The sequence below is a fragment of the Taurulus bubalis genome, assembly GCF_910589615.1.
Source record: "Taurulus bubalis genome assembly, chromosome: 21".
NCBI classification, from domain to species: Eukaryota; Metazoa; Chordata; class Actinopteri; order Perciformes; family Cottidae; genus Taurulus; species Taurulus bubalis.
This window is the reverse complement of record NC_136609.1, coordinates 2,694,022-2,720,327: the sequence shown is the minus strand read 5'-3', so window position 1 is coordinate 2,720,327 and position 26,306 is coordinate 2,694,022. Positions and strand designations below refer to the sequence as shown.

At 43.9% G+C, this 26,306-nt stretch overlaps 3 protein-coding genes across 3 annotated transcripts; 2 read left to right on the top strand and 1 right to left on the bottom strand.

Moving 5' to 3' along the window:
• Positions 1-1,160: 1,160 nt before the first annotated feature.
• Positions 1,161-4,745, top strand: LOC306753086 (nuclear receptor subfamily 4 group A member 2-like; the record flags this gene model as incomplete). The annotated part of the gene is made up of 6 exons (XM_079236923.1): positions 1,161-2,030; positions 2,871-3,000; positions 3,096-3,253; positions 3,342-3,541; positions 3,757-3,935; positions 4,076-4,745. The coding sequence occupies 6 exons, from the start codon at positions 1,161-1,163 to the stop codon at positions 4,321-4,323; spliced, it is 1,785 nt and encodes a 594-aa protein (XP_079093049.1). The 3' UTR covers positions 4,324-4,745.
• Positions 4,746-11,042: 6,297 nt separating this feature from the next.
• LOC306752848 (tubulin alpha-1C chain-like) lies at positions 11,043-15,935 on the top strand. Its single transcript, XM_079236665.1, has 4 exons — positions 11,043-11,124; positions 13,427-13,649; positions 14,216-14,364; positions 14,482-15,935. Exons 1-4 carry the CDS (start codon positions 11,122-11,124, stop codon positions 15,454-15,456), a joined length of 1,350 nt encoding a protein of 449 aa, XP_079092791.1. The 5' UTR covers positions 11,043-11,121; the 3' UTR covers positions 15,457-15,935.
• A 3,214-nt stretch (positions 15,936-19,149) lies between these two features.
• On the bottom strand, positions 19,150-21,816 carry LOC306752799 (tubulin alpha-1C chain-like). Its single transcript, XM_079236605.1, has 3 exons — positions 21,415-21,816; positions 20,596-20,744; positions 19,150-20,478 (listed from the first exon to the last, which is right to left on the bottom strand). Exons 1-3 carry the CDS (start codon positions 21,776-21,778, stop codon positions 19,504-19,506), a joined length of 1,488 nt encoding a protein of 495 aa, XP_079092731.1. The 5' UTR covers positions 21,779-21,816; the 3' UTR covers positions 19,150-19,503.
• Between the last annotated feature and the right edge of the window lie 4,490 nt (positions 21,817-26,306).

The following is a 26,306-nucleotide window of genomic DNA, read 5'->3' as shown; positions in this document are numbered from 1 at the left end:
TTTGACAGCAACAACCAGGAAGCGGGGTTGCCTGGAGCGACGCCGCGGAGAGCCAATCAGAACACGGCGCTTGGCCACGCTCGTCCAATGGGCGTTCGAGCGGAGGCGGATCCGCGCTGGTGACGTAATGTGGAGGGTAAAGATTGCACAACGGTAGTCTCCCCTTCGTCCTCCTCCTTCGGGATAATAATAAAGAGGGAGAAGGGCCGCCAGCTGTCGTTTTCTTTCTGTGGTCCAGCACAAGAGGCGTGACAGAGGAAATAAAGCCGACATTATACATAAAAGACTGGCATTTTATACAGTATGTCTTATTCTACACGTGTTTTAAGATGAAAGGTATGCTCCTTATTAATAAACCACAGGTTAAAAAACAGTTGTCGAAGATGATACTTATATTTAAAGACTTTTAATCTTACTACCAATCAATGCCAACATAAATGCTTTGTGTAAAAGCCCTATAGGATAGTTTGACTGACAAAAATCACAATAAATGTCCTTAAAAGGTCGATGATGCAAACTGCAAGAAAGTGCACGCATTATTTTCGAATTCCATGAACTTGTTGTGCCCACGCACACCCCTCCCCTCTGTGGCTCGTGCGTAATATGGGTTTGGCACAAGGGCGCGTAAACAAAAGCACATTGTCGGTGTCACGGCCAGCAGTGTGCAAGACGAGAGAGGGAGAGGAGAACATTCCCTTTGCTCTGCAGACAGAGAGCGGACCTTTCTGGAGCTTTACTAGATCCGCCAGCAGCAGCAGAGAGATGGGATTACTGCTCACTGTCCTCCTGCGCCGCACGGAGCTCTGAGGTGTTGTGTGATCTCGTGCTTCTCACCTCGTTTAGGAAGAACTCAATCATGCATGGCAGTGGGAATATTGCAAGTGATTTTCTGATGTTTTATTTTGTTTCAGACAAACTAGCGAGAAAATAACCTCCTCTGGAAAATAAGACAACTTAAACCTTAAGGTAATAAAGACATCTCGGTTTATAATGTTGTTCTACACGTTCAGGTCGTTTAATTAAATCTAATGTCAACAAGTGGGCATTTCTAACAGTTTCCATTGGATCAAAAATGACAAGGAAAATATTTGAAAGTGTTTAAAAATCATGTATAAGCGCAAAAGCATGTACTGTGTCTCTTCCCCGCGTGTCTGCAGGCCATGCCGTGCGTCCAGACCCAGTGCGGCTCCTCTCCACAGGGAGCCAGCCCGGCCTCTCAGAGCGCCGGCAGCTGCGACTTCCTCACGCCGGAGTTCGTGAAGTTCAGCATGGACCTCACCAACAGCGAGATCTCAGCGGCCACTTCGGGTCCCAGCTTTGGCCCTTTGGGGGACACTTACAGCGCCGGGTACGACGCGAAGCCCCCGTGTCTCTTCCAAATGCCGGCGCAGGGAGAGCTCCCGTGCGTCAAGGTGGAGGATGCGCACGGGTGTCCGCGCTATCAGCCGACTCAGCATCACCCGCACCAGTCCGACGAGCTGCTCTCCTCCCCGGGATCCGTGTATTATTACCGCTCCCCGTCGCCGCACACACCCATCACCTCCAACTTCCAAACCCCGGGACACATATGGGAGGACTCCGGCTCTCTGTACAGTTTTCGACAAGACTATTTGGCGGCGGCAGCGGCGGCGGCGCACAGGAAAAACACGCTGTCCAGATTCTCGCTGTTTTCACTCAAACACGCGCAACACGGGAGCCAGAGCTTGTCCACCTGCCGGATGAAGTTCGACGGGTCGCTCCACGTGTCCATGAATCTGGACGGAACCGGAGCGCACCAGCCGCCGGACAGCGCCGGAGGTCTGGGCTCCTCTTCCCACGGAAAGCAGCCCGGAGTGGGCTTTCCTCTCCCGCTCCAGTTCGCCCACGGCCACGGCCACGGCCACGGCCACCACTTCATGGACTACCAGACGTCCTGCGCTCCCGGCCGAGGCCCGCTGAGCGCGGAGGGTCTGTGCGCTGTGTGCGGGGACAACGCCGCGTGCCAGCACTACGGGGTGCGCACCTGCGAGGGCTGCAAGGGCTTCTTCAAGGTCTGTGCTCAACTCCATAAAGCGGCGTGAACAAATAGGATTTTAACTTGGATATGTGCAGGCTTACAAGAGGAGAAGTCTAAATTATACAGTTCTAGCTGCTCACAAACAGAAAATACGAGACTGGATGTATTCACTTTTTTGTAGACGTTTTGTACTCTTGCCTAATGAAACGCTAACTTCCAGTAATAAGCTACAATACAATCCCCACAGGAGCCCTGACTGGCCTCCTAAATTGCACATTGTGCTCCATGCGCACGTTTTGATCTCTTGACACGTATTAGGGCCAAATGTTGTATTAAAACGGCCACCGACGTGCCATGAATAAAAAACGTACCCTTCTCCTCTCTGAGGGAGATTCCCGGGGCGATTCTCCAAATTATGAATGGCCACGACCCGGTATTTACCCAGACTGCCCTGCTGAATGCCTCTGATGGCCCTTAGGAGCGAGAGGGCTGCTGGTCATTTTCAAAAGGACCATTAAAGGCTTTGTACTTCAGTCTTGACAAAAATGAGACTTGTCCTCCTAAAAAAAGGTTCCCCTGCCACCAGATTAGATCACCTTGAGAAAGCCCATATATTAAATCTCATGAGGACAGTGCTGCGCCTTGATATTGGTTCAACAGAGACCGCTCCTCTTTAAAGGTTCCTCAAAGATGCATCCGAAAGAGCAAACGGGTGCTCCTGGGTGCAGTTCTGTTTAAAAGAACCCCTTCAAAAATGTGTTCATGGATCGTAATGAGGTTCAGAACATGTATGCATCAACCTCACATTTCTTATCAAGCGTCCGAGGTGCAGGTATTTTTATATTTTGTAACTTTATTTTCTTCCTCCATTCAGCGCACGGTACAAAAAAAAGCCAAGTACGTGTGTTTGGCTGCCAAAAGCTGCCCGGTGGACAAACGCCGGAGGAACCGATGTCAATACTGTCGCTTCCAGAAGTGCCTCGTGGTGGGAATGGTCAAAGAAGGTAAACCAGTAACCAGTTTCATGTCCGTCCGACCTTCAGGGATCAGACTGTGACCCCAACATGATCTCCTGGCTTCTCTTCCTCGTGTCCCGCAGTGGTGAGGACAGACGGCCTGAAAGGTCGCCGGGGTCGCCTGCCGTCCAAACCCAAAACTCCTCCGGACTCGTCGCCTCCCGTCAGCACCCTGCTGAGCGCGCTCGTCAGGGCGCACGTGGAATCGAACCCTCCTCCTTCTCGCCTCGACTACTTCAAAGTAAGCAGAGCGTGTGGAACGCACACACACGTTTGAAAAAAGGTATAGCAGAGATTTAATCGTGGTTTTTTCTCTCTCTATCTTTCAGCTCAAGGAGAGTCCAGGAAGTCCAGCGGGGGACGACGTTCAGCATGTGCGGCAGTTCTACGACCTCCTGACCCGATCGATGGAGGTGATTCGAGGTTGGGCGCAGAAGATCCCGGGCTTCACGTCTCTCCCCAAACACGACCAGGACCTCCTCTTCTACTCGGCCTTCCTGGAGCTCTTTGTTTTGCGATTGTCGTACAGGTACAGAACAAAACAGAGCCAAAGGGGTCCAACTACTTGCATTATATTTGATTTTTCTCAGCCCATTCAGACCCTGAGTTAACATGTAAATATGTTCGTAGAGGGGTCTGCCAATTACTTCTTTTTCCAGCACTTTTGGCCCAAAACAGCTGTAAAGGCCCCCAAAAGGTCCTTTGTTAGGGCCAACGATCTGAGCACGATCTGCACCGTTTCAGGTCCAACCCGGAGGAAGGGAAGCTGGTCTTCTGCGACGGCTCGGTGTGGCACCGGCTCCAGTGCCTGCGGGGCTTCGGGGAGTGGATCGACAGCATCGTGGAGTTCTCCGCTAACCTGCAGAGGATGAACCTGGACGTGTCCACCTTCTCCTGCATATGCACACTGGCCCTGGTCACCGGTGAGATACTTTCATGCACATTTATAGCCTTTTGAGTGTTGGTGAAATCAGATTATGCACAGAGATGCAGCTTAAAATCAAAGCTTTTGTGAATTCTGTTTCATCATTTCTTGTCCATTGTGGTGGTTTGGGACCAGCAGAGCGACACGGGCTGAAGGAGCAGAAGAAGGTGGAGGAGCTGCAGAACAACATCGTCAAGAGCTTGAAGGACGCCGACGGACTGTCGGACTGTTGGTCCAACCACTTGTCCAGACTTTTGGAAAAGCTGCGGGAGCTTCGCACGCTGTGCATCCAGGGCCTGCAGAGGATTTTCTACTTGAAGCTGGAGGATTTGGTGCCGCCGCCCGCAGTCATAGATAAGTTATTCCTCGACACGCTGCCGTTTTAGAGACGGACGGAGAACGTTCCTCCAGACTTCTTTGGATTCCACGCAGTCATTCCTGACGGTTTGAAAGGGACATTTTGAAATCCAATATCAAGTTGTTGAATCACAAACGAGTAAAGATGAGAATACAAACTGCATTTGTTTCAATAACTGTGACCAGATGCTGGTAATTATCATAATGTCAGAGAAACTGCTTTGAAAAAATTCAGATCACGCGATGATCTAAAAGGCCAATTTTATTACTGTCTGCAAGAATGGATGAATACTTTTTAATTCACTCATTTTCATTTGCTTTGTCTTATTTTGTGAATTACATGTTGGACCCATTTTACACTCTTAGAGGCAGTTTTGATACGAGATGTTTCCCATCATGTTTTTTTTTTTTCGTAACACATAGTGATTAATATAATATACATATTAAGTAGACTCCATCATGGTCTGTTGTCATTGTTCATGTTTTAAGAAATAAATGACCGTTATTGCTCTTGGACTGTTTGTTTGTTTTTAACTTAATTTCCCTTTTTTTCTTTCTTTCTTGTAATGATTTATTCCTCGTAAATATCAATAACATCTTTGAAAATTGTAAAACTTGAATCATAATTCATAACATTTGTTCCCTGGCATACAATTCCTATTTAAAGACAAATTATTATTTTACAGTCAAATTAAATATTGGTAACTTTATGGTTTAAGAACATGACATTTTAATATATATATAGTTCTAGTGTATACAATACAATATGGTATATAAGTGACGTATATTTTTGCATTAAAGGTTAATTAACAAACGCCTCGATAAGGACGACCGTATCTACATATTTGCATGTGTGCATGCATCCGTGTGTCGAGGTCAAAGGTCAGCCCTCATATCTCACAGGCAGTCAGGCAGCTGACAGATTTCATACATCATTTTGCAAGACAGGAGGGTAACAGGGTGTGAGTGTGTCTATGTGTGTGTGTGTGTGGGTGTGTCTATGTGTGTGTGTGTGTGTGTGTGTGTGTGCGTGAGTGTGTGTGTTTTATGGCTGCTGGCTACCTGACATTTCCGCAGCCCTTTGGTTACGTCTGGCATTAAAGAAGTCACTTCCTGCTGCCATTTAAGGTCCTTTCACCAAGAAAAGTCAAAATACATAAACGTGCAGCGGCTGAGCACAGTTTTAAATTACATGTAAAGGCTTCCTGCTCTTCATTCCTAAATGGCAGAGGCCTGCCAGTGTGGTTTAAATTACAATCCTTTAAATCCGGAGCCTTTTTTAAAACAGAACAAATGAAATCAGCAGAAATCCTCCCAGCTGATTTGCACTCAGCCTCATTCTTGTCGGCCACAATGTGACATCTTCTATCTGGCGGCAAGAATGGATTTGATGGTCTTTTATATACATAAGGGAGGAAAGAAATAGGATGATGATTCCAACGAGGTTTTAACAGGCCTGCAGATCAATATGGAGGCTGTTCAATACTGCGGCTGAGAGAGAATCAAATCGATGGCCGCATCGGAGAAACGTCCAATTTATTCTGATAATGCCGGTGATGGACAGGTGGAGACGGAGTTTAATACAACACCAGATACTTCACAGCACAGACAATATTATAGGTGTGGATATTAAAAGACTGCACAAGTCAAATTAGCGAGTGGTAGGAAGTACATACTATTGTACTTTTTACTCCACTACATTCATCTGACAACTCTAATATAATTAACTAATAAATGAAGATGTGTTATTATAGATTTAAATACCCAGCAGTGTATACAGGAATTAAAATAATCTCCACATTTACCAGCTGCAACAGTAAAGTGATTAACACATCAATAATTACGATAGAATGTTATGATATATATGATTCTGAAATAGGTAATTCTGTATTTCGAGTACTTTTACTTGAAGAAAATTTTGGTGAAAATGCTTTTGTACTTTTTACTTGAAGGGGATTTTATCTGTGAGTTTCCACACTTTGATATTTCTACTTTTATTAAATACTTCCACATATTTTCTTTCAAATTTGTATAAAAAATGGGATAAATGAGTTTAAAGTCTAAATAATCCTCATATTTTTTAACTTTACTGAGCTTTTTATGGCTACATGCTTAATGTGATGTCTCCAGTGCAACGTTATCAACTTCTACAATAACTATAAGCCATTAAATCATAAAAAAACTCAAACATATTACCGTGTAGGCCACGATAAACGCTCTAGTTCTTCTTTCCCGACCTTTCCTTGTCTCCAGGAGGCTGCAGGCTGGTCGGCTCAGCCGGGGTACAAAACACCCGGCTGGTCGCCTGAAACCAGAAGCGTGGAGCAAACAGGAGCTCAATAATCACACATGGGTGTAAAGTGTATGAGGATTCCCTATATTCTATTAAATAGGGCACAAATATTAGAATATTATTGATCACAAGCACCAATAAGACGCCCCTGAAGAAGCAACAACCAGAAACAGGTGTTTTTTGGGGTTCCTGAAGCCTCCCGGCCCTCAGGCTGCATTTTAATCTGGAGAGCGCAATTTTTTTATTTATTTTTTGAGGCTCTGACCGCCGCCTTTGATCTCTGCATCCATCCAGCTTCAATACAGCTTAACCCTTATCACCGGCAGCCCAGAGACCGCCAGCATCGAGGGGGAATTACAGGCGGGGACCCTGGGTTCCTTCAACATGTAATCCATTACAGATTATTACAGATTACTGATCAGATGCTTCAATAGCTGTAGCTTTAAATTGATCTGCTGGCAGCCACACAAATGACATTTTATTTATCTATTCTTCTCATAAAAGCTAATAAATCATCCTGTCAGAAAAACCAGTGGAACCGGTGGACCAACGGGTCCTTTTACACCCGTCTCCAAACGACTTGACTCTCTGTAAGAGCTTGGTGTGTTTAGGAAATGAGTCTGAAAACAGATTTAGTCAGGATGAAGGGTCCACTTAGAAACTCTTTCTCTAAATCTTCCTGTCGTGGAAACAACAGACACTAATTGGAAGGATTAGATTTCCTTATTTCTGAGGGGAAATCCTTCAGGGAGTCTCAGTGAAATTAGCATTCTCTGCTAACGGCTAATAGTCGCCTGAACACTTGAATCAATGCATTGGATTATTTACGCCCTGAGACGAAGGATGTAATGCACACAGAGGATCCCCGAGGAACCGCAAACGTCCCAGAGATGAGTTATACCTGTGAAGAAGGGATTTGTAGCATCACATTATGAGAGGAATACGCATCTTTTCTACTGGGAATGCCAAATTAAGTTTGTCTGGAGATGTTTTGTACACGTAATCTGACTTTAGTGTTTACAGTTTTCGGGAAGAAGACGATCGGCTCCAAACAGCTGAGGCCGAGCATCTTGAAGATATCTGTTCCCGAAAGCAAAGTGGAGACGTTTAACTGAAAAATCACAAAATGTCTCCAGCTAAATGACATTTAATGGCAAAGCATCAACTTGTTGCTGGATGAAAACACGTTAAAGTAATAAAAAATATGCAAATATAATATGACGCTGCACATTTGTGCAAATCTCAAGGTTTTTCTTTGCACACATTTAGACTTTAAGCGCTGCATCTTCTCATTGTAGAATATATACATTTCTATCTCACATATTTTAAATGTACTTTGGTTTCTCTCCTCTTGCTGTATTCATTTGAGCCGTAATGCACCACAACACCACTTCTGATCAAACTGTACTTGGATATTGATTAATCTGGAGGAGGATGTGTGCACATCATGTTTGTGTCTGTCCAGGTTGCTGTTTGAGCAGAGCTTTCCCTTCCTGCAGGTTCAGGGACTCGGGGAGACGGACACATCTCATTTTATATCTGTATGCATGAGAACAACGGCAGGAACCCGTGAGCTGCATCATCAAACATCAGTGTGTGATCAGGCTTCACACACGTCACTTTCATTGGGTTGTTTCCGTCCAAAAACATAGTCGTAAACAAGCTGCATTGACAATTCTATACACAATATAACTAATATATTGTGTAATGACCATGCTGGAGAGAAGTGCTTCCATCTGACACCAGAGGTTTGGTTATTTCTGGACAGAACTTTTCACTTCTTCATCACAGGAATTCTGTCTGCTTCAGTTTACTCTGAAAGGCACAGCGCCCTCTTCCGGTTTGTGCTGCAACATTTAAATAACCTTCAATTTAATGTGAAGATTCATGTTGTTGCTGCAGTGGTTTTATTTGCTCTGTCAGGTCAAACAATGCTGCACAAAATAAATGAGATTCCTCTCTAATGTATACATGTGTGTTCTCACACATAAATAGTGAGAACACACATTTATATTTACATATACATTCATGTTTACATGTTTGGCTGACGCCCTCAAGCAAAGTGAATTATGGTTTGTACATTAAGAAGAATGGAAGAAGGTTGAAAACCTCCTGAGAATATGAGAAATATTAAATGATTAAGTGTTGGGAAGATAAATTAAGGAGAGAATTAAATTCCTATCTATCTTATACATTTATACTGCTGTGTTATTTCCTTTGGTTGGATGGAAAGGTTCCTGCAAACAAATTAAATTAAAAGTATAATGTGACCTCATTTGATTCATGCAAAATGAATTATAAAGCACTGTTGCTAATGTTAAATATATGTAATCAGTATGAACGTGTGTGTCTTTGCTTGTTCTACAAATGCACAGCTTTACTAAATAACTTAAGTTGGAGACCTTTTTTTAGCACAAAGTGTCCTCGTCGCATTCAAGAATAGGTCAAAAAAAAAAAGCTGCCAAAGTGTCAGGAGGAGGGAGGAGAAAGAAACAGCTTCACCGCTGAGGAAGATGTAAAAGAAAAGTAATCTGTGGCGCTCCGATGGGAGGAGGCGAAACACAACACTTGAAAAAGATCTCCATTATCCGACTATCGCAAACTATCTCCACCCCCCCTAAAAAGATGCTATGGGGAGTATTTGAAGAGGGGATGAGGCTAGATGGGCTCTGGAGGACTCAGGGGTTTGTTTGAGGATTATGAGGACGCTCACATTGAGGGGCGAAGGCCTGGTGCGATGAGCTCGGGCCTCTGAAGGCTCCTGGATCAGCTCTGCATTCCTGTAAAGAGTGATGGACAGGCGGCGCTCACGCAGTAAATATAGAACATTTGAGAGGTGAAAACATAAATGCTGAAAAGCCTCATAGTGCAGCTGTTTAATCGCACTGATAATGCTGCTGTATTAATAATGAAAACACATTTTTAACACATTATTGCACTTTAATTGGAGAAATCAATGTGTGAAATCAAAAATCAAACAACACAATTAGGATATAATGACTCACAGTGTAAACAAAACCTTGTCTGCAGCTGGAGAGATAGATAGAACAAACGTATAAGAGACTGCAGCTCGCTAAAATGAGGAATGTATAAGATATAATTGAGTAAACGCTTTAATATACTGACATACATTTGGCTCTATATTGGTGTTGGTCATAATCTTCCACTTACAGGATCTGGCTGGATTTGTTTTGTGTATTTTTTCAGGTTAATGTATTTATCGTAGTCTTTATGCCCTTGACTATTGCTTGTGACATGCATAATCCTCAGTGTGTTTCTGTTTTTTCTTTTTTAATTTCCTTCTAGATTGCAATAAAATTGACCCAATAAAAGACTCTGATATATTTCCTCCTCATCATGGTGTAAACTGAAGAATGTTTGAGGAAGAGTTAACCTGCACAACATCATAATGATAAGGACTCCATCTAGTGGCTGAAACCTGCATTACCGTTTCAGGTGAATTACAATTAGATAGTTTCTCAATTTAAATATTTTTTAGATGGAGTCCAACAAAATATTTTACCGAGTCTGTATTCTTTCAGATATCTAAACAAACACGTTACATTTTTTTCTTTTTTCTTCTGTTTGGTTTATGAGTATTTCCCCACTTTTGATTTAATTGATTTCATTAATAAATCTATTACATTTGTACTCCAGTAATTTGCAATCCCTTCATTCCTACATTTCCCATAATGCAACAGTCTTTTGGGTCGCTCTAGTCTTCTTTTCCAGCGTCTTCGACGCTCCGTGGCCCCCAGGTTAATGCATTGTTATAAATGTACACTCTCACATTATGTCTTTTGATATACATTTGGAAGAAGTATTTACACATTTTACACAAGTAAAAGTAGCAATACATCATGTAGAGGTACTCTATTACAAGTAAACAAATATATGCATATTGGGGGTATCTGCAACACAAATAACATGAAGTATCAAACGTGTTTATTATTGTATTATTGTACTGTATTGTTGTTGTAGCTTAATTAAAGCTAGTGTTGACCAGAGCGGAAATACACGTACAATTACTCAAGTACCTTTCTACATTTAAGAGAGACATATTCTACTTCACATTTGATGCAAATATTTAATTAAGAAGCATTTACATTGCAGGACATCAGGACATCTATACTTTGGTGTCACTACTTTTACTGAAGTAAAATATATGTAATGATGCAACATGTCCTTTATTTTCATAAACTGTTTTTTTTTACTTAAATCTTAATCCGAAAAGTATCTCCAGTTGTCAAGTAAATGCTTTTAAAAGTAAGTAAAAAGTACTACATTTCTCTCTTTCTTAAATTACAGTGCTGCTTTTACTCTGAAAGGGCCCAACAGGAAGCGGTGTCTCAGCCAGGACAAAGCTGCAGCTGTTATTGGCTCCTCCTCTTCCGCCTCCGCCCTCTGCAGCGGGTATAAAGGGGTCTGCGTCACACGCAGACAGGACTTCATTCACAGAGATCTCATTATAGGTGCCTGTGAGAGTCTGCTATTTTCAATTCCCCTTCCTTAAAGGACAATCAGAACAACAAAAATGGTGAGTATTGTTATTATTTTTATGATTGTGCGCCTGAAAGGAGAGCAACACGTGCGGTGTTATTAATGTATATCTGCAGTGTGACACAGGAAACTTGTAATCGTAGATTTCCTGTTGCATCTGCGTAGTTTCCCTCCAAAAACCTACCAGAAACTTCAGCTTTGCGCCTTTGGTTTCAACTCGATGGGCCTCGAACCGCTGCTGGAACGACATTTGGCAATATATCCAACACTTTCAAAACATAACTTTTAAAAATGCTATAACTTCGCTGTCCATAAGGGGATTGAGCGTAAAGTGGCTTAACGGGCATGTGGTTTCCAGCTCTGGAAAGGTTAACCGTTTCCATATGCGCGTGCCCCTCCAGCAGGGCGTGCTGGTTTGCCCAGTTTTGGGAATGCTGATGTGGCTCCCAGAGGCCGCCTGTGTGTTTTTACGGGTCTATTTCTGCTGTACGCCATCGGGCCGATAAGCTGCTGCTGCATTCCTGCAGCGTCGGGCCCGAAAGCTGCCGTGAAAGCACCCGTCAGACGCAGAGCCGTGAATTAAAATAAAACCAAGCGAGGCCTGTTCTTCATGTTAAACATGAGGGCGGTCACGTGACGTGGATCAACTTTTTTTTTAACGGGTGATTAAGATTAAATCTTCAGCCGGAGCTGCCCTTCCTCTTCACAAGTTTAATCAGCAAACTGCGCAACGTGGAGGCGGCTTAGTGGGAGAAGCTGGTTCTCCAACTTTTTTTGGGGGGGTCTGACACTTCCTGTTGGGGCCGTTTGCGCGTCGACGAGCAAACATGAATACATGTCAGTAAACATGACTTAATGTTGAGGGGGACACAAAAGCTCCTCTGTGTTTAGGCCCCGTCAGCTGTGACGTAGTTCCAGGACAAGATGCAGGAAGTGGAGTCACTCGCTCCGCCGCCATTGCTAGAGTGTAGCGTAGTGAGCGCGCTACAATGTGGCATGTTGCGACACGGCCACGCCCACATTGCTCACATCCTGTCTGTCGCAGTTTTTTAGTTCACACGACGAAAAAAGGCAAGAAAAAGCAGAATAAGCGTGTTTTTTTTTTGAGGGGGGGGGTGTTGCGCAGTCTGCGTCATTTTATCATGCAGTGGAAGCACGTCGGGTCAGTGGGGCAGACGGGACCGTGTACTTAAAATAGCTGCCATCGCCATAGCTGGCAGCTCCCACGGGGGCCCTTCCTCTGGCCTCATCACGAGCTGCTCCAGGGGGAGGGGAGGCTTCAAAACAAAAGCCCACAATGAAGCTGAAAAACGGTGTGTTGTCGCAGTTTAGGGTGAAGGGTCACGTCATTTGAGGCAGAAGCCTGCTCAACCCTTTAAGGCAACAAGTTCCTAGATAAGCTACTGCTGAGTCATTCAGGTGACTGTCAACGCCAGAATACTCTATCACAGCAACTGCCTTTCATATCTCTAACATGATGTATGACATGGTAATTCATTAAACAGTATCAGTTGAGGAAATAAGTCATATCTCCATGTATGATCTAAGATGGATATGATTACATTGATTTATTATTACAACCACTCCTTTATAGCACATGTAGCTCACTAAATTCATCGAACACAGGCTTGTTGTAATGTGAAAAGTAGGTCACACAATTCTAATATTATCATGATGTTTGAAGCTCTGCTGCCGCCTTCCACAGGAATTTCAACAACATATTTCACTGGCTCTTTAGTTTCCTCTAAATGAGGTCAGAGGTCAGCTGCTGCTGCCGCCCCATTTATCACTATACGGAGTGGAGTGTTGGTGACGTAATATACTGGATTTATTTTTACACGCTGGTCTCTCTACTACACTTGCATCGCTTTCCACTCCTTCTCACGGGTCAGTTAACTAAACTCACGAGTGATGATTCATCTTTAGCTCCTCGGGCCAAATCTCTCCAGCAGATGAGACCGAACTTGTTTCAGTCGGCGTGCAGCCGTTGCTCCACCCACAGCATTTACAAGCAACTAGAAATGCTTCAAGAGGGTGTGGAAGCACTTTGGATGCTGCGGACACTCTGACAAGAACATGTTAGTTGCCTCCACTTGCTTATTTAGCTCGGTGTCGCGCCCACTCACGGAAATGTGACGCGTTTCTGTAAAGTTGCATCCACAGAAATCATTTTTATTTCCACCAAGTTACCCAGCAGAATTGCTTCACTTAAATATGTGTAAATTCCAATGGGATTTGGTTTGCATGAATACATTTTGACACTTCACACAGCTGCAAGGTAATCATTAAGTATCTTAAATGCTTTACATGTATAATTAAAATCTTTTGTTCCTCCGCAGCGCGAGTGTATCTCTATCCATGTCGGCCAGGCTGGAGTCCAGATGGGCAACACCTGCTGGGAGCTGTACTGCCTGGAGCACGGCATCCAGCCCGACGGCCAGATGCCCAGCGAGAAGCCCAAAGGAGGCTATGATGATTCCTTCACCACCTTCTTCAGCGAGACCGGCAACGGGAAATACGTCCCCAGAGCCATCTTCGTCGACCTGGAGCCCACTGTCATCGGTGAGGAGGCGTGACTTGTTTGTTCAAGACTTTCAGAGTTGAAGCGTTCAAGAGGATGAAGCTATACAGATAGCAATAACTAGTGAGTCAGTCATTTATTTTTAGACCAAAGTTCATTTCAAGTTGGCAAATCAGCAGTCAAGTTTGCTTTTGACCACGCCCACTTCAGTTTGAATCAGCCAATCAGATCACAGAGGCTCTCAGTGGTCTTACTTTATAAATAAAGAGTCACTCGGATAAAGTGTTTGAATACATGCCTCTGTATCTTGGACTCCTAAAAGTCCACTCAGCTTTATTTATCCCTGTCGGACCAACACACTTAGCTTAATTAGCCTTTTCTTTAATGTATGTGGAATTGTTAATGCAAGCCAGAATAAATTACTGAAATATAAGACTAATGAAACTATACTAAAGCATAACAAATCCATATATAACATAATAGTCTTTGAAGAGATCCACTCCGGATCCAGCAGATTGCCTCAGATTTACTTTAGTATCGACTATAAAGGTCAAGCACATTTTAACTTAAAGCCTCAACTCAAACCTCCCTCTTCTCTCCTCTCCAGATGAGGTTCGCACCGGTACGTACCGGCAGCTTTTCCACCCCGAGCAGCTGATCTCGGGAAAGGAGGACGCCGCCAACAACTACGCCCGCGGTCACTACACCGTCGGAAAGGAGCACATCGACAATGTACTCGACAGGATCCGCAAACTGGTACGAAAAAGGGCCCAAATGATGATTTTAAGTCTTTATTGAAGCGTCACAGCTGTATAGTCTTTACGTCTGTTTTGAAATATTCGTAAATGTTAATATCTACCGTTTCTCGTCCAGTCGGACCAGTGCACGGGACTCCAAGGGTTCCTCATCTTTCACTCCTTCGGCGGAGGAACCGGCTCTGGCTTCACCTCCCTCCTGATGGAGCGCCTCTCAGTAGACTTTGGCAAGAAGTCCAAGCTGGAGTTTGCCATCTATCCGGCGCCTCAGGTGTCCACGGCCGTGGTGGAGCCCTACAACTCCATCCTGACCACCCACACCACGCTGGAGCACTCCGACTGCGCCTTCATGGTGGACAACGAGGCCATCTACGACATCTGCCGCAGAAACCTGGACATCGAGCGCCCGTCTTACACCAACTTGAATCGCCTCATCAGCCAAATCGTCTCCTCCATCACCGCCTCTCTGCGCTTCGACGGCGCCCTGAACGTGGACCTGACTGAGTTCCAGACCAACCTGGTGCCCTACCCTCGTATCCACTTCCCCCTGGCCACCTACGCCCCGGTTATCTCGGCAGAGAGGGCCTACCACGAGCAGATCACCGTGGCCGAGATCACCAACGCCTGCTTCGAGCCCGCCAACCAGATGGTGAAGTGCGACCCTCGCCACGGTAAATACATGGCCTGCTGTCTGCTGTACCGCGGAGACGTGGTGCCCAAAGACGTCAACTCCGCCATCAGCAACATCAAGACCAAGCGCAGCATCCAGTTCGTGGACTGGTGCCCCACCGGCTTCAAGGTGGGCATCAACTACCAGCCCCCCACCGTGGTGCCCGGCGGAGACCTGGCCAAGGTGCAGAGGGCCGTGTGCATGCTGAGCAACACCACCGCCATCGCCGAGGCCTGGGCCCGACTCGACCACAAGTTCGACCTGATGTACGCCAAGCGGGCCTTCGTCCACTGGTACGTCGGGGAGGGGATGGAGGAGGGGGAGTTCTCTGAGGCCAGAGAGGACATGGCCGCCCTGGAGAAGGATTACGAGGAGGTGGGCATGGACTCATTTGAAGAGGATGAAGAGGGGGAGGAATATTAGAAAGTATATCATTTATAAGTAGCGCCGTTTTAAAGAAAGGGTAAAGTTCTCGCTCAATCTAACCAGTTTATGATTTTTAAATCTCCTCCAGAAGCATGCAGAGTGTCAATGTGCTGTTCAACGACTTGTATGTAGACCTCTAAACACTAATGTTACTGCTGCGCAGCAATGTGTCTGAGCTCAATCCCATGGTGTTCGGTTTAAAAAAAATGACTCTCCGGTGGGAGAGACTGTGCCTTTACATCCTTTTCTAAATAAAGCTGTTAAAACCAACTTCTTGACTCAAAGATTAACATCTGTATGGATTTATTTTGATTATTTTTCTTTATCACCCTGTTGCTTGTTGTCTGCTAATGAGTGTTCAATAAACTGCACAAAACCCAAATATTTATTTTTACAATGATGTAAAGATAGAAAATGAGCAAATCTTAATTGTGAGGCTGGAACCGGCTTGATAAATGAATAAAACGGAACTAAGATCTTTCTGTCACGACTGTTTCTTTGGAACCTCCACAGTAACAATCAAACCTTTTTCATGCATTCGTAGACTTGTTTCATTGCAGGATAGCTTTTCACCTCATCAAAGGTTACATTTGAGCTTTGTCTTCAAATTGAGTTCACAGTATGATCATTAAACCTGGAAATGCACATGTTTAACCTCCATTTAGAAGAGAAGCATCTGGATGTTCACATTAAAGTGAAACACTTTATTTTCTAAATGGATTTACCTTGTTTTCAAACTACACAAAATGCAAGCATACAATCCAGATGCATATAACTTAAGATTTTGACAAGTTTGCATACAGGAACTTTTCATTCGGGCCCAGTGAAAACCTGCACATGTACCACTTTAACTCTTACTTTAGGGAAGTTTTGAATGCAGTACTTCAACTTGTGGAATAACGATGTGAGTTTCCTACTTGTTGGGGAGCTGTGGGTGTTTTACCACCAGATGGCAGTGTTGCTTTACTGAGAAATCTCAAGCGCTCAGGTAAGAGGACAAGGGAGGAATGAAGGCACTGAGGTTGCGCCAAGGCACTAAATGGACAACCATACCTAAATCAGTGCTCTTTTGTAATTTCCGTGCCTTTTTTCAGTTAAATAAGCAGTTCAAATCTATTTGTGTAGTGCTGAGTAATTACTGTTAAATACTCATTTAATTCTCTTTTGCTACAGAGCATCCTTCTGTATAGATTTTCTGTGCAGGTCCACCAGAGACAGACTTATTTCCTTAACTCACAGTATCTGGAGTTTGCTGCTGGACTTGTTCCTTCCTCTGAGGACGAGGCCTTCATATTGGCTGTAATTCAGTGGCGGCTGGTGGCAATTATTTTTGGTAGAGCCATCTAATCAAGTTCAGCAAACATCCCCGTCTGATTCAATGAAAAAAAAGGCATCTCGGATTACTTTGCAGTTAAATATTTAACATTTATTCCAACACTTTGACATAAGTACATCTTATTAATATAATTCAGGATATTATAATCAGTGGCGGGCCGTCAGGGCCTGCTAATCCTTGTCTGCTGGCCTAAACAGAATCAAAGTTATATCTATTTTATAATGTTTTTCACAAATACACTACATGTATTATTGTCATTGTCACTATCATTACATGTAATGATTTATATTATATTTATATATTATATTATCAGTATATTATACTGATCATATATATATATATCTCCTGCACTTCACTGATGATTTCAAATGTATTGATAAATTCCACAAAAGGCACAAAAACGATAATTATGTTTGCTTACTCCTCGTTTGCATTAATAGCGCGCGCACACACACACACACACACACACACACACACACACACACACAGAGAGAGAGAGAGAGAGAGAGAGAGAGAGAGAGAGAGAGAGAGAGAGAGAGAGAGAGAGCCAACACTCACGCCAATTTCCTTAAAACATACAGTTATTACAACTTTAACTAACCCTGTGTCTCTTCTGTAGAGTGCTAATACCGTAACAGTTTATAATTTGTATTAAAAAATGACCATATTTTCCGTAGCTTTTGACATACAATGAGACTTCCTTTATAACGTTGCGTTATAAACGTTGCGTCGCCTTCAAAATAAAAGCATCCCATCTTAACGCAGGTAAAACACATGGAACAAAAACCACAATATTGATTGACAAACAGTTTCTAAAGCCAGAACACAAATTGGGTAACTTACATATCACATAATAACCGACAGCATGCCTTCCAACAGCTCGTGTCGTGCCTTTGAGCTGCCTCTTCACCAGAGTCCGGCGTCTGTGGGTAGCTATGTTGACTTAGCTTCATATGCTAGCTTAGTAGCTTGACGGAGTTATCCATGTGTTCTGGTATTCTCAAGTGCCTCGTGTCCCTTACTCTCGTATCTGTCCATGCTGGATCGGTCCCCGTCGATTTAAAAAGCAAGCATGGTTAGTAAAATACGGCGTTAGCACGACTTCATCCAGCAGCTAGCTTAGCAAACCGTCCTGGTGTAGCATAGCCATCTGCACAGAAGCTCAAGCTGTATGGTGGCCCAAACACAAAACATTTCCCTCCGTCCTCCTTGACCTTTATAAATCCCGTGTCCACGCTGCTTAAATTCAGCCTTATTATAATATAAGCCTGCAGCTCTTTTTTCTGTCTCCCGGAAATGAGAATTGTGTTTTTTTCTAAACTAAAACTGTGCTATCTCCTCATCCACAGTTCCGATTGAATTCATTTAAATTGCGTAACCCTTGTGAGAAGGGTTTGTAAACTCCTTAAAATGACTAAGCGCTTAGAACGTTTCACTAAATCATTCATAAGTCCCCCTTACAACGGTGGATTGTAAAGACACATCCCTGTAACCTACGAGACTGTGGGAGTCTAATAAATCAATCTAGATCATTTTCTGACCAGTATAAGTGTCTGAAAAATTGCAAAGCGAGAACAGAATTGTTTTTTGTTGCTTTTTTGGGCATTCCGAGATCCTGCGATCTCATTGGTCCTCGGACTCTTCTGAAAGCGCGTCACACGGGAGATGCGGAAGTAGCCGGTCATTTACATATGCAGTTTGTCAAGGTCATCATTTTTCAATTTCTGAACCGAAAAACACGGGTTTTGGACTGAATATGCTTCCTAACATCAATGCTTGTGTTTATGGTGATTATTATTGCAGATTTGGGTCGTAATCTTTCTAAAGATGTGTACAGTATTAATGTGGGATGATGAGAAGGGACCGAACAATACAAATAAGAAACTCTGGGAGCAATCAAGGAGCCATTTTTGGGGAATCTTGCTCGCATTTATGCTGAAAATAAGTCTAAACAATTGGTATTTTATTTTTAAAGGCAAGGAGTTGCAGATTTGTTAGAGATCAAGGACAATAGGGTCTGGTATTCATATCATGGTCATAAGAGCTGTAGAACGGTTATATGCATGTTGATTGTATTGCTTTCTTTTTGTGTAGTTTGCAAACGAGGGAAATCCACTTACAAAAATAGTTTCACTTTAATGTGAACATCCAGATTTCTCGTCTAAATTGAAGTTAAACGTGTGCATTTCCAGATTTAATGATCGTACTGTAACTCAATTTGAAGACATAAAGTTCAAATATAACCTTTGATGAGGTGAAAAGCTATCCTGCAATGGAACAATGAATGCATGAAAACTGTTATGATTTTGTTACTGTGGAAGTTCCAACGCGAAGAAACAGTCGTGACAGAAAGATCTTAGTTCCGTTGAGATTTATTCATTTTCTCTCTTTACATCATCGTAAAAATACATATTTGGGTTTTGTTCAGTTTATTGAACACTCATTAGCAGACAACAAGGTGATAAAGAAAATCAAAATAAATCCATACAGATGTTAATCTTGGAGTCAAGAAGTTGGTCTTAACAGCTATATTTAGAAAAGGATGTAAAGGCAGTCTCTCCCACCGGAGAGTCATTTTTTAACACCATGGGATTGAGCTCAGACAAATCGCTGCTCAGCAGTAACATTATTAAAATCGTAAACTGGTTAGAATGATCGAGAACTTTACCCTTTATTTAAAACGGCACTACTTATAAATGATATACTTTCTAATACTCCTCGCCCTCTTCATCATCTTCAACCGAGTCCATGCCCACCTCCTCGTAATCCTTCTCCAGGGCGGCCATGTCCTCTCTGGCCTCAGAGAACTCCCCCTCCTCCATCCCCTCCCCGACGTACCAGTGGACGAAGGCCCGCTTGGCGTACATCAGGTCGAACTTGTGGTCGAGTCGGGCCCAGGCCTCTGCGATGGCGGTGGTGTTGCTCAGCATGCACACGGCCCTCTGCACCTTGGCCAGGTCTCCGCCGGGCACCACGGTGGGGGGCTGGTAGTTGATGCCCACCTTGAAGCCGGTGGGGCACCAGTCCACGAACTGGATGCTGCGCTTTGACTTGATGGTGGCGATGGCGGAGTTGACGTCTTTGGGCACCACGTCTCCGCGGTACAGCAGACAGCAGGCCATGTATTTACCGTGGCGAGGGTCGCACTTCACCATCTGGTTGGCGGGCTCGAAGCAGGCGTTGGTGATCTCGGCCACGGTGATCTGCTCGTGGTAGGCCCTCTCTGCCGAGATAACCGGGGCGTAGGTGGCCAGGGGGAAGTGGATACGAGGGTAGGGCACCAGGTTGGTCTGGAACTCAGTCAGGTCCACGTTCAGGGCGCCATCGAAGCGCAGAGAGGCGGTGATGGAGGAGACGACCTGGCTGATGAGGCGATTCAAGTTGGTGTAAGACGGGCGCTCGATGTCCAGGTTCTTGCAGCAGATGTCGTAGATGGCCTCGTTGTCCACCATGAAGGCGCAGTCGGAGTGCTCCAGGGTGGTGTGGGTGGTCAGGATGGAGTTGTAGGGCTCCACCACGGCCGTGGACACCTGAGGCGCCGGATAGATGGCAAACTCCAGCTTGGACTTCTTGCCAAAGTCTACTGAGAGGCGCTCCATCAGGAGGGAGGTGAAGCCAGAGCCGGTTCCTCCGCCGAAGGAGTGAAAGATGAGGAACCCTTGGAGTCCCGTGCACTGGTCCGACTGGATGAGAAACGGTAGATATTAACATTTACGAATATTTCAAAACAGACGTAAAGACTATACAGCTGTGACGCTTCAATAAAGACTTAAAATCATCATTTGGGCCCTTTTTCGTACCAGTTTGCGGATCCTGTCGAGTACATTGTCGATGTGCTCCTTTCCGACGGTGTAGTGACCGCGGGCGTAGTTGTTGGCGGCGTCCTCCTTTCCCGAGATCAGCTGCTCGGGGTGGAAAAGCTGCCGGTACGTACCGGTGCGAACCTCATCTGGAGAGGAGAGAAGAGGGAGGTTTGAGGCTTTAAATTCAAATGCGCTTGACATTTATGGTTTATACTGAATTTTGAACAACTCTAGAGGAACCATGACTTTACAAGACAAATAGAAAATATGACCAAAAGCAGAAACCTATGAAATAATTAAATATGTATAACATGCATGTAAACTAAACAAAACATGTCAATTGTTTAATATGCATTTGCCAATATTTGTTAAGAGCTGATCTCTTCAAAGATTTTAGTTATATATAGATTAGTTATGCTTTATTACAGCCTCATTAGTTATAATATTGTAGTAATGCATGCATTACCAATTCCACATAGATTAATTAGCCTTTTCTTTAATGTAAAGTGTCTTGTCTAACAGATAAATAAAGTTGCGTGGACTTTTAGCAGTCGAAGATACAGAGTCATGTATTCAAACACTTTATCCGAGTGTTGTAAGACTCGGTAGTGAAAAATGAGCTTTGAGATCCGATTGGCTGATTCTAACTGAAGTGGGCGTGGCCAAAATAGAACTTGACTGCTGATTTGCCAACTTGAAATGAACTTTGGTCTAAAAATAAATGACTGACTCACTAGTTATTGCTATCTGTATAGCTTCATCCTCTCGAACGCTTCAACTCTGAAAGTCTTGAACAAACAAGTCACGCCTCCTCACCGATGACAGTGGGCTCCAGGTCGACGAAGATGGCCCTGGGGACGTATTTCCCGTTGCCGGTCTCGCTGAAGAAGGTGGTGAAGGAATCATTGTAGCCTTCTTTGGGCTTCTCGCTGGGCATCTGGCCGTCGGGCTGGATGCCGTGCTCCAGGCAGTACAGCTCCCAGCAGGTGTTGCCCATCTGGACTCCAGCCTGGCCGACATGGATAGAGATACACTCGCGCTGCGGAGGAACAAAAGAGATTTTAAATATACATGTAAAGCATTTAAGATACTCATTTTCTGCAGAACGCATCACATTTCCATCACAGTGCGTGAGTGGACGTGACACTGAGCTAAATAAGCAAGTGGAGGTAATTAACATTACATTTAGCTGACGCTTTTATCCAAAGCGACTTACAATAAGTGCATTCAACCATGAGTACAAACTCGGAACAAGACGTAGCGACTTTCTGCTGTCCGGATGTCAATAGGGAGCTCATGCCACCATTGAGGAGCCAGGACAGCAAACAGTCGTGGCTTTGAGTGTTTAGCTCCGGGGACGGAGCTACAAGCCGATTGGCAGAAGCCGAGTGAACGAGCTGGGGTGTGAGGTTTTACCATGTACTGGATGTCGATAGGGCCCAATCTGTTCGCTGTACCAATGTTTGAAGCGGATGCGGGCGGCCACCGGTAACCAGTGAAGGGAGCGGAGTAGTGTGGGCGAGTTTCAGGAGGTAAAAGACCAGTCGACCCCAGTAGTGAGAGGACAAGGCTCAGACACAGATCCTCTCCAAGTTAACCGGTAAGTGCGGTCGTTGAGGTAGGAGAGGAGGGAGAGCACAGAGCATGAGATACCCAGGTCCTGGAGGGAGGAAATAACACGGTGGTTCACTGTGTCAAAGGCAGCAGAACGGTCAAAACTCGCTCCAGAGTTTTGGAAAGAAAGGCAAGGAGAGTGACAGGTCTGTAGTTGTTGACTTCCGACGGGTTGAGTGGGTTTCTACAGGAGACAGTTAACCCTTGCCTGCTTCAGAGTGTAAGGGACATGAAGCACTTGTCGGAAAAAGTAAGAAAACATAAGACCAGAACACATGGGTAACTCCGTCAAGCTACTAAGCTAGCATATCAAGCTAAGTTAACATCGCCGGTGCGGCAGGTCAAAGACGACACAAAACGAGCTGTTGGAAGGCATGCTGTCGTTTATTATACGATATGCAAGTAACCCAATTTTTGTTCTGCTTTAGAAACTGTTTGTCAATCAATGCTGTTTGCATGCGTTGAGGTGCTTTTATTTTGAAGGCGGCTTGTTATAAAAAGGAAGTCTCATTGTATGTCAAAAGCTACAGAAAATATGCTAATACCATTACTAATTTGTATTAAAAAAGTGTCCAAGGTTAGTTAAAGTTGTAATAACTGTGTATGTTTGAAGGAAATTGGCGTGAGTGTTGGCTCCGTGTGTGCTATTAATGCAAACGAGGAGTAAACCAACATAATTATTGTGGCTTTGTACACAGCTCTTAAGTTGGTTTTGGGAATTTATCAATACATTTGAAATCAGTCAAGTGCAGGACTCTTTCAGAGGGGAATTGATTAGATGGCCCTACCAAATATAATTGCCACCAGCTGTCACAGCCTTGTGTACTCTGAAGGACAGGACAGTCTTTCTTCAATTGGAACAGCAGGTGACGTGATGACGTCACCACCTCAGCTGTTGTCAGGAATTTTTTTTTACTCTTCACAGTAAAGTATTTTTTACAGTCAAACAAAATATGGCTCTGGTTTCTATTGTGTGTAAATTTTTTTTAATATATATATATATATATATATATAGAGTTTAACCGCTACGGAGAAATCGGAGCCATCGGATCATTTAAAAAAAAAGCCCCGCCGAGATCAGGCTGCTCTCGGCGGGCAGCAGAGCGCTGACCGCCCGGTGTCGGCGGGGCTCACGGTCCCTCGAGCAGGACCTCAAACCGTCGGCGTATCTTTTTAAGTAGGCTGATTCTTGAGAAACCGACCACGGATTTGATGATTAAACAACTAAGTTATCGCCTGAGAAAATTCTAAAATTACATTTTGTGACGTAACAACAGTAGTATTCAGAGAACGTCAACTTTCAGTTACGAGTTCTCTAATCCACCATTGTTCCCCGTTTGCTGGTGCGAAATGCATTCTGGGATAACGGCTGTCTAAAGTGCGCACCAGTCTTCTCCGATGCATCGCGGGTAAACTGGGCGGATCAAATCACATCCGGGCATTTTCACCGTGCTTAGCAAGTGGACTTTGAGTTGGGCCCGTACTTGGGCCGCTACTGATGACGTTCCACGAGATCACAAATATAGAGAAGAACGCATATTGAGAAACGGTCAATGTTTTTAGAGTGTTGGATAAATTGCCAAATGTCGTTCCACTAGCGGGTCGAGGCCCATCGAATTGAAACCAAAGGCGCAAAGTTGAAGGTTCTAGGTTTTTGGAGGGAAACTACGCAGACACAATAGGAAAACTACGAGTACAAGTTTCCTGTGTCACACTGTAGATATACATTAATAACACCGCACGTGTTGCTCTCCTTTCAGGCGCACAATCATAATCATAATAACAATACTCACCATTTTTGCTGTTCTGATTGTCCTGTAAGGAAGGGGAAGTCAAACTTGCAGGCTCTCACAGGCACCTATAATGAGATCTCTGTGAATGAAGTTCTGGCTGCGTGCGACGCAGACCCCTTTATACCCGCTGCAGAGGGCGGAGGCGGAAGAGGAGGAGCCAATAACAGCTGCAGCTTTGTCCTGGGTTGAGACACCGCTTCCTGTTGGGCCCTTTCAGAGTAAAAGCATCACTGTAATTTAAGAGAGAAATGAGATCAGATTAGATTAGATATTACATTATTAGTCCCGCAGTGGGGAAATCTCTCTATATATATATCTATAGATATATCTATCTATCTAGATAGATAGATATATATATATATTCGACAGAATAAACATAACTATTTTGAACGGAATAATAACGAAATATCTAATCTAATCTGATCTAATTTCTCTCTCTCTTAAATTAAAGTGCTGCTTTTACTCTGAAAGGGATCAACAGGAAGTGGTGTCTCAGCCCAGGTGCTTCGCCTGTCATTGGCTCCTCCTCTTTCGCCTCCGCCCTCTGCAGTGGGTATAAAGCGTGTGCAAAAATGCAAGTTATGTATGAAATATGTAAAGTGTGGATAAACATAAACATGTACAGTGATTAATCAGTCAGAGGATCTTGCAAGCGGTTTAAGCTCCTTAAGATATGATGGTGCATCAGGAGGGAGGCTTCCGTGGTGCCCAAAGACGTCAACGCAGCCAACTTTACCCTTTCTTTAAAACAGCGCTACTTATAAATGATATACTTTCTAATACTCCTCCCCCTCTTCATCCTCTTCAACTGAGTCCATTGTTACGCCCGGCCATCACGCCATGCCCACTTCCTCCTAATCCTTCTCTCTGGCCTCAGATAACTCCCCCTCCTCCATAACTGTTTATGCATTGCATACTAATGAGTTACTAATGAGTGTTCATGTTGGAATAATGCTTTATAAATGACACATTCAATGTTTATTCATGCTTTACTAATGCTAAATAGTTTGTACTTATTATAAAGTGCTACCAAACATCTGGATGTTCACATTAAAGTGGATTTCCCTCATGTTTTCAAACTACACAATAAAATGAAAGCAATACAATATATATAATATACCTATATGCATATAAACGTAAAAGAGACTCATGATATTTTGAGTAGTTTCTGTGTGCATACAGGAACTCAAGAGCATTTCATTCAGACCCTTAACATCCAGTGAAAACCTGCACATGTACCATTTAAACTTACCTTTATTTTTGGGGAGTTTTGAACGCAGGACTTCAATTTGTGGAGTAAAGACAGTGTGGTTTTCCTCCTTGTTCGGTGAGCTGCGGGTGTTTCACCACCAGATGGCAGTGTTGCTTTACTGAGAAAGCTCAAGAGCTCAGGAAAGAGGACAAGGGAGGAAGGGAGGTTGCTCCCATGCACACTATTCACACACATGCACTAAAAGGACAACCCTGGCTAAATCAATGATTTTATTTATGTATTTTCTTGCTGTTTTTCTGCGTACTTCCAGTTAAATAAGCAGTTAGAATCTATGTGTGTAGTGCTGAGTAATTACTGTTAAATACTCATTTAATTCTCTTTTGCTACAGAGCATCCTTCTGTATAGATTTTCTGTGCAGGTCCACCAGAGACAGACTTATTTCCTTAACTCGCAGTATCTGGAGTTTGCTGCTGGACTTGTTCCTTCCTCGGAGGACGAGGCCTTCATATTGGCTGTAATTGCTTTGATGTAATTAAGGCTGAATTTAAGCAGCGTGGACAGGGGGTTTATAAAGGGTAAGGAGGACGGAGGGAAAGATAAATGTTTTTAGTCTCCTATTTCATGACATTTCCTTCTGTGTAAGGATTTAAAAAGAAGGATGTCGAGGCGTTCGTATGACCACGACCAGGGTCCGGACACATGTTTAAAAGAGGCAGAGCAGAGGGCACCTGCATCAGTGCAGAAGTGTCAGGACACACACACACACACACACACACACACACACACACACACACACACACACCTTCACCAACAGAATGTCACTCAAAGAGACTCAAATGATCACAAAGAGACGTATGACTAACAGAAATGCAAAGAAACCCAACAACAACAACAACAACAACAAAGAGACACAATTACAACAAAACAACACAAAATGACCACAAAGACTCACAAAATGACAATAAAAAGACACAGATGACCACTTAAAGACACCAAATGACCACAAAGAGACACACAATGACCACAAAGACACACACAATGACCACAAAATGACCACAAAGACACACACAATGACCACACAATGACC

Coding starts and splice junctions, on each gene's coding strand:
- LOC306752848 (XM_079236665.1), top strand. Junction 13,650..14,215: donor CCTGGAGCCCACTGTCATCG/GTGAGGAGGCGT, acceptor TCTCCTCTCCAG/ATGAGGTTCGCACCGGTACG. Junction 14,365..14,481: donor TCGACAGGATCCGCAAACTG/GTACGAAAAAGG, acceptor TTTCTCGTCCAG/TCGGACCAGTGCACGGGACT.
- LOC306752799 (XM_079236605.1), bottom strand. CDS start 21,778: ATGTTAATTACCTCCACTTGCTTATTTAGCTCAGTGTCACGTCCACTC. Junction 20,745..21,414: donor CCTGGAGCCCACTGTCATCG/GTGAGGAGGCGT, acceptor TCTCCTCTCCAG/ATGAGGTTCGCACCGGTACG. Junction 20,479..20,595: donor TCGACAGGATCCGCAAACTG/GTACGAAAAAGG, acceptor TTTCTCATCCAG/TCGGACCAGTGCACGGGACT.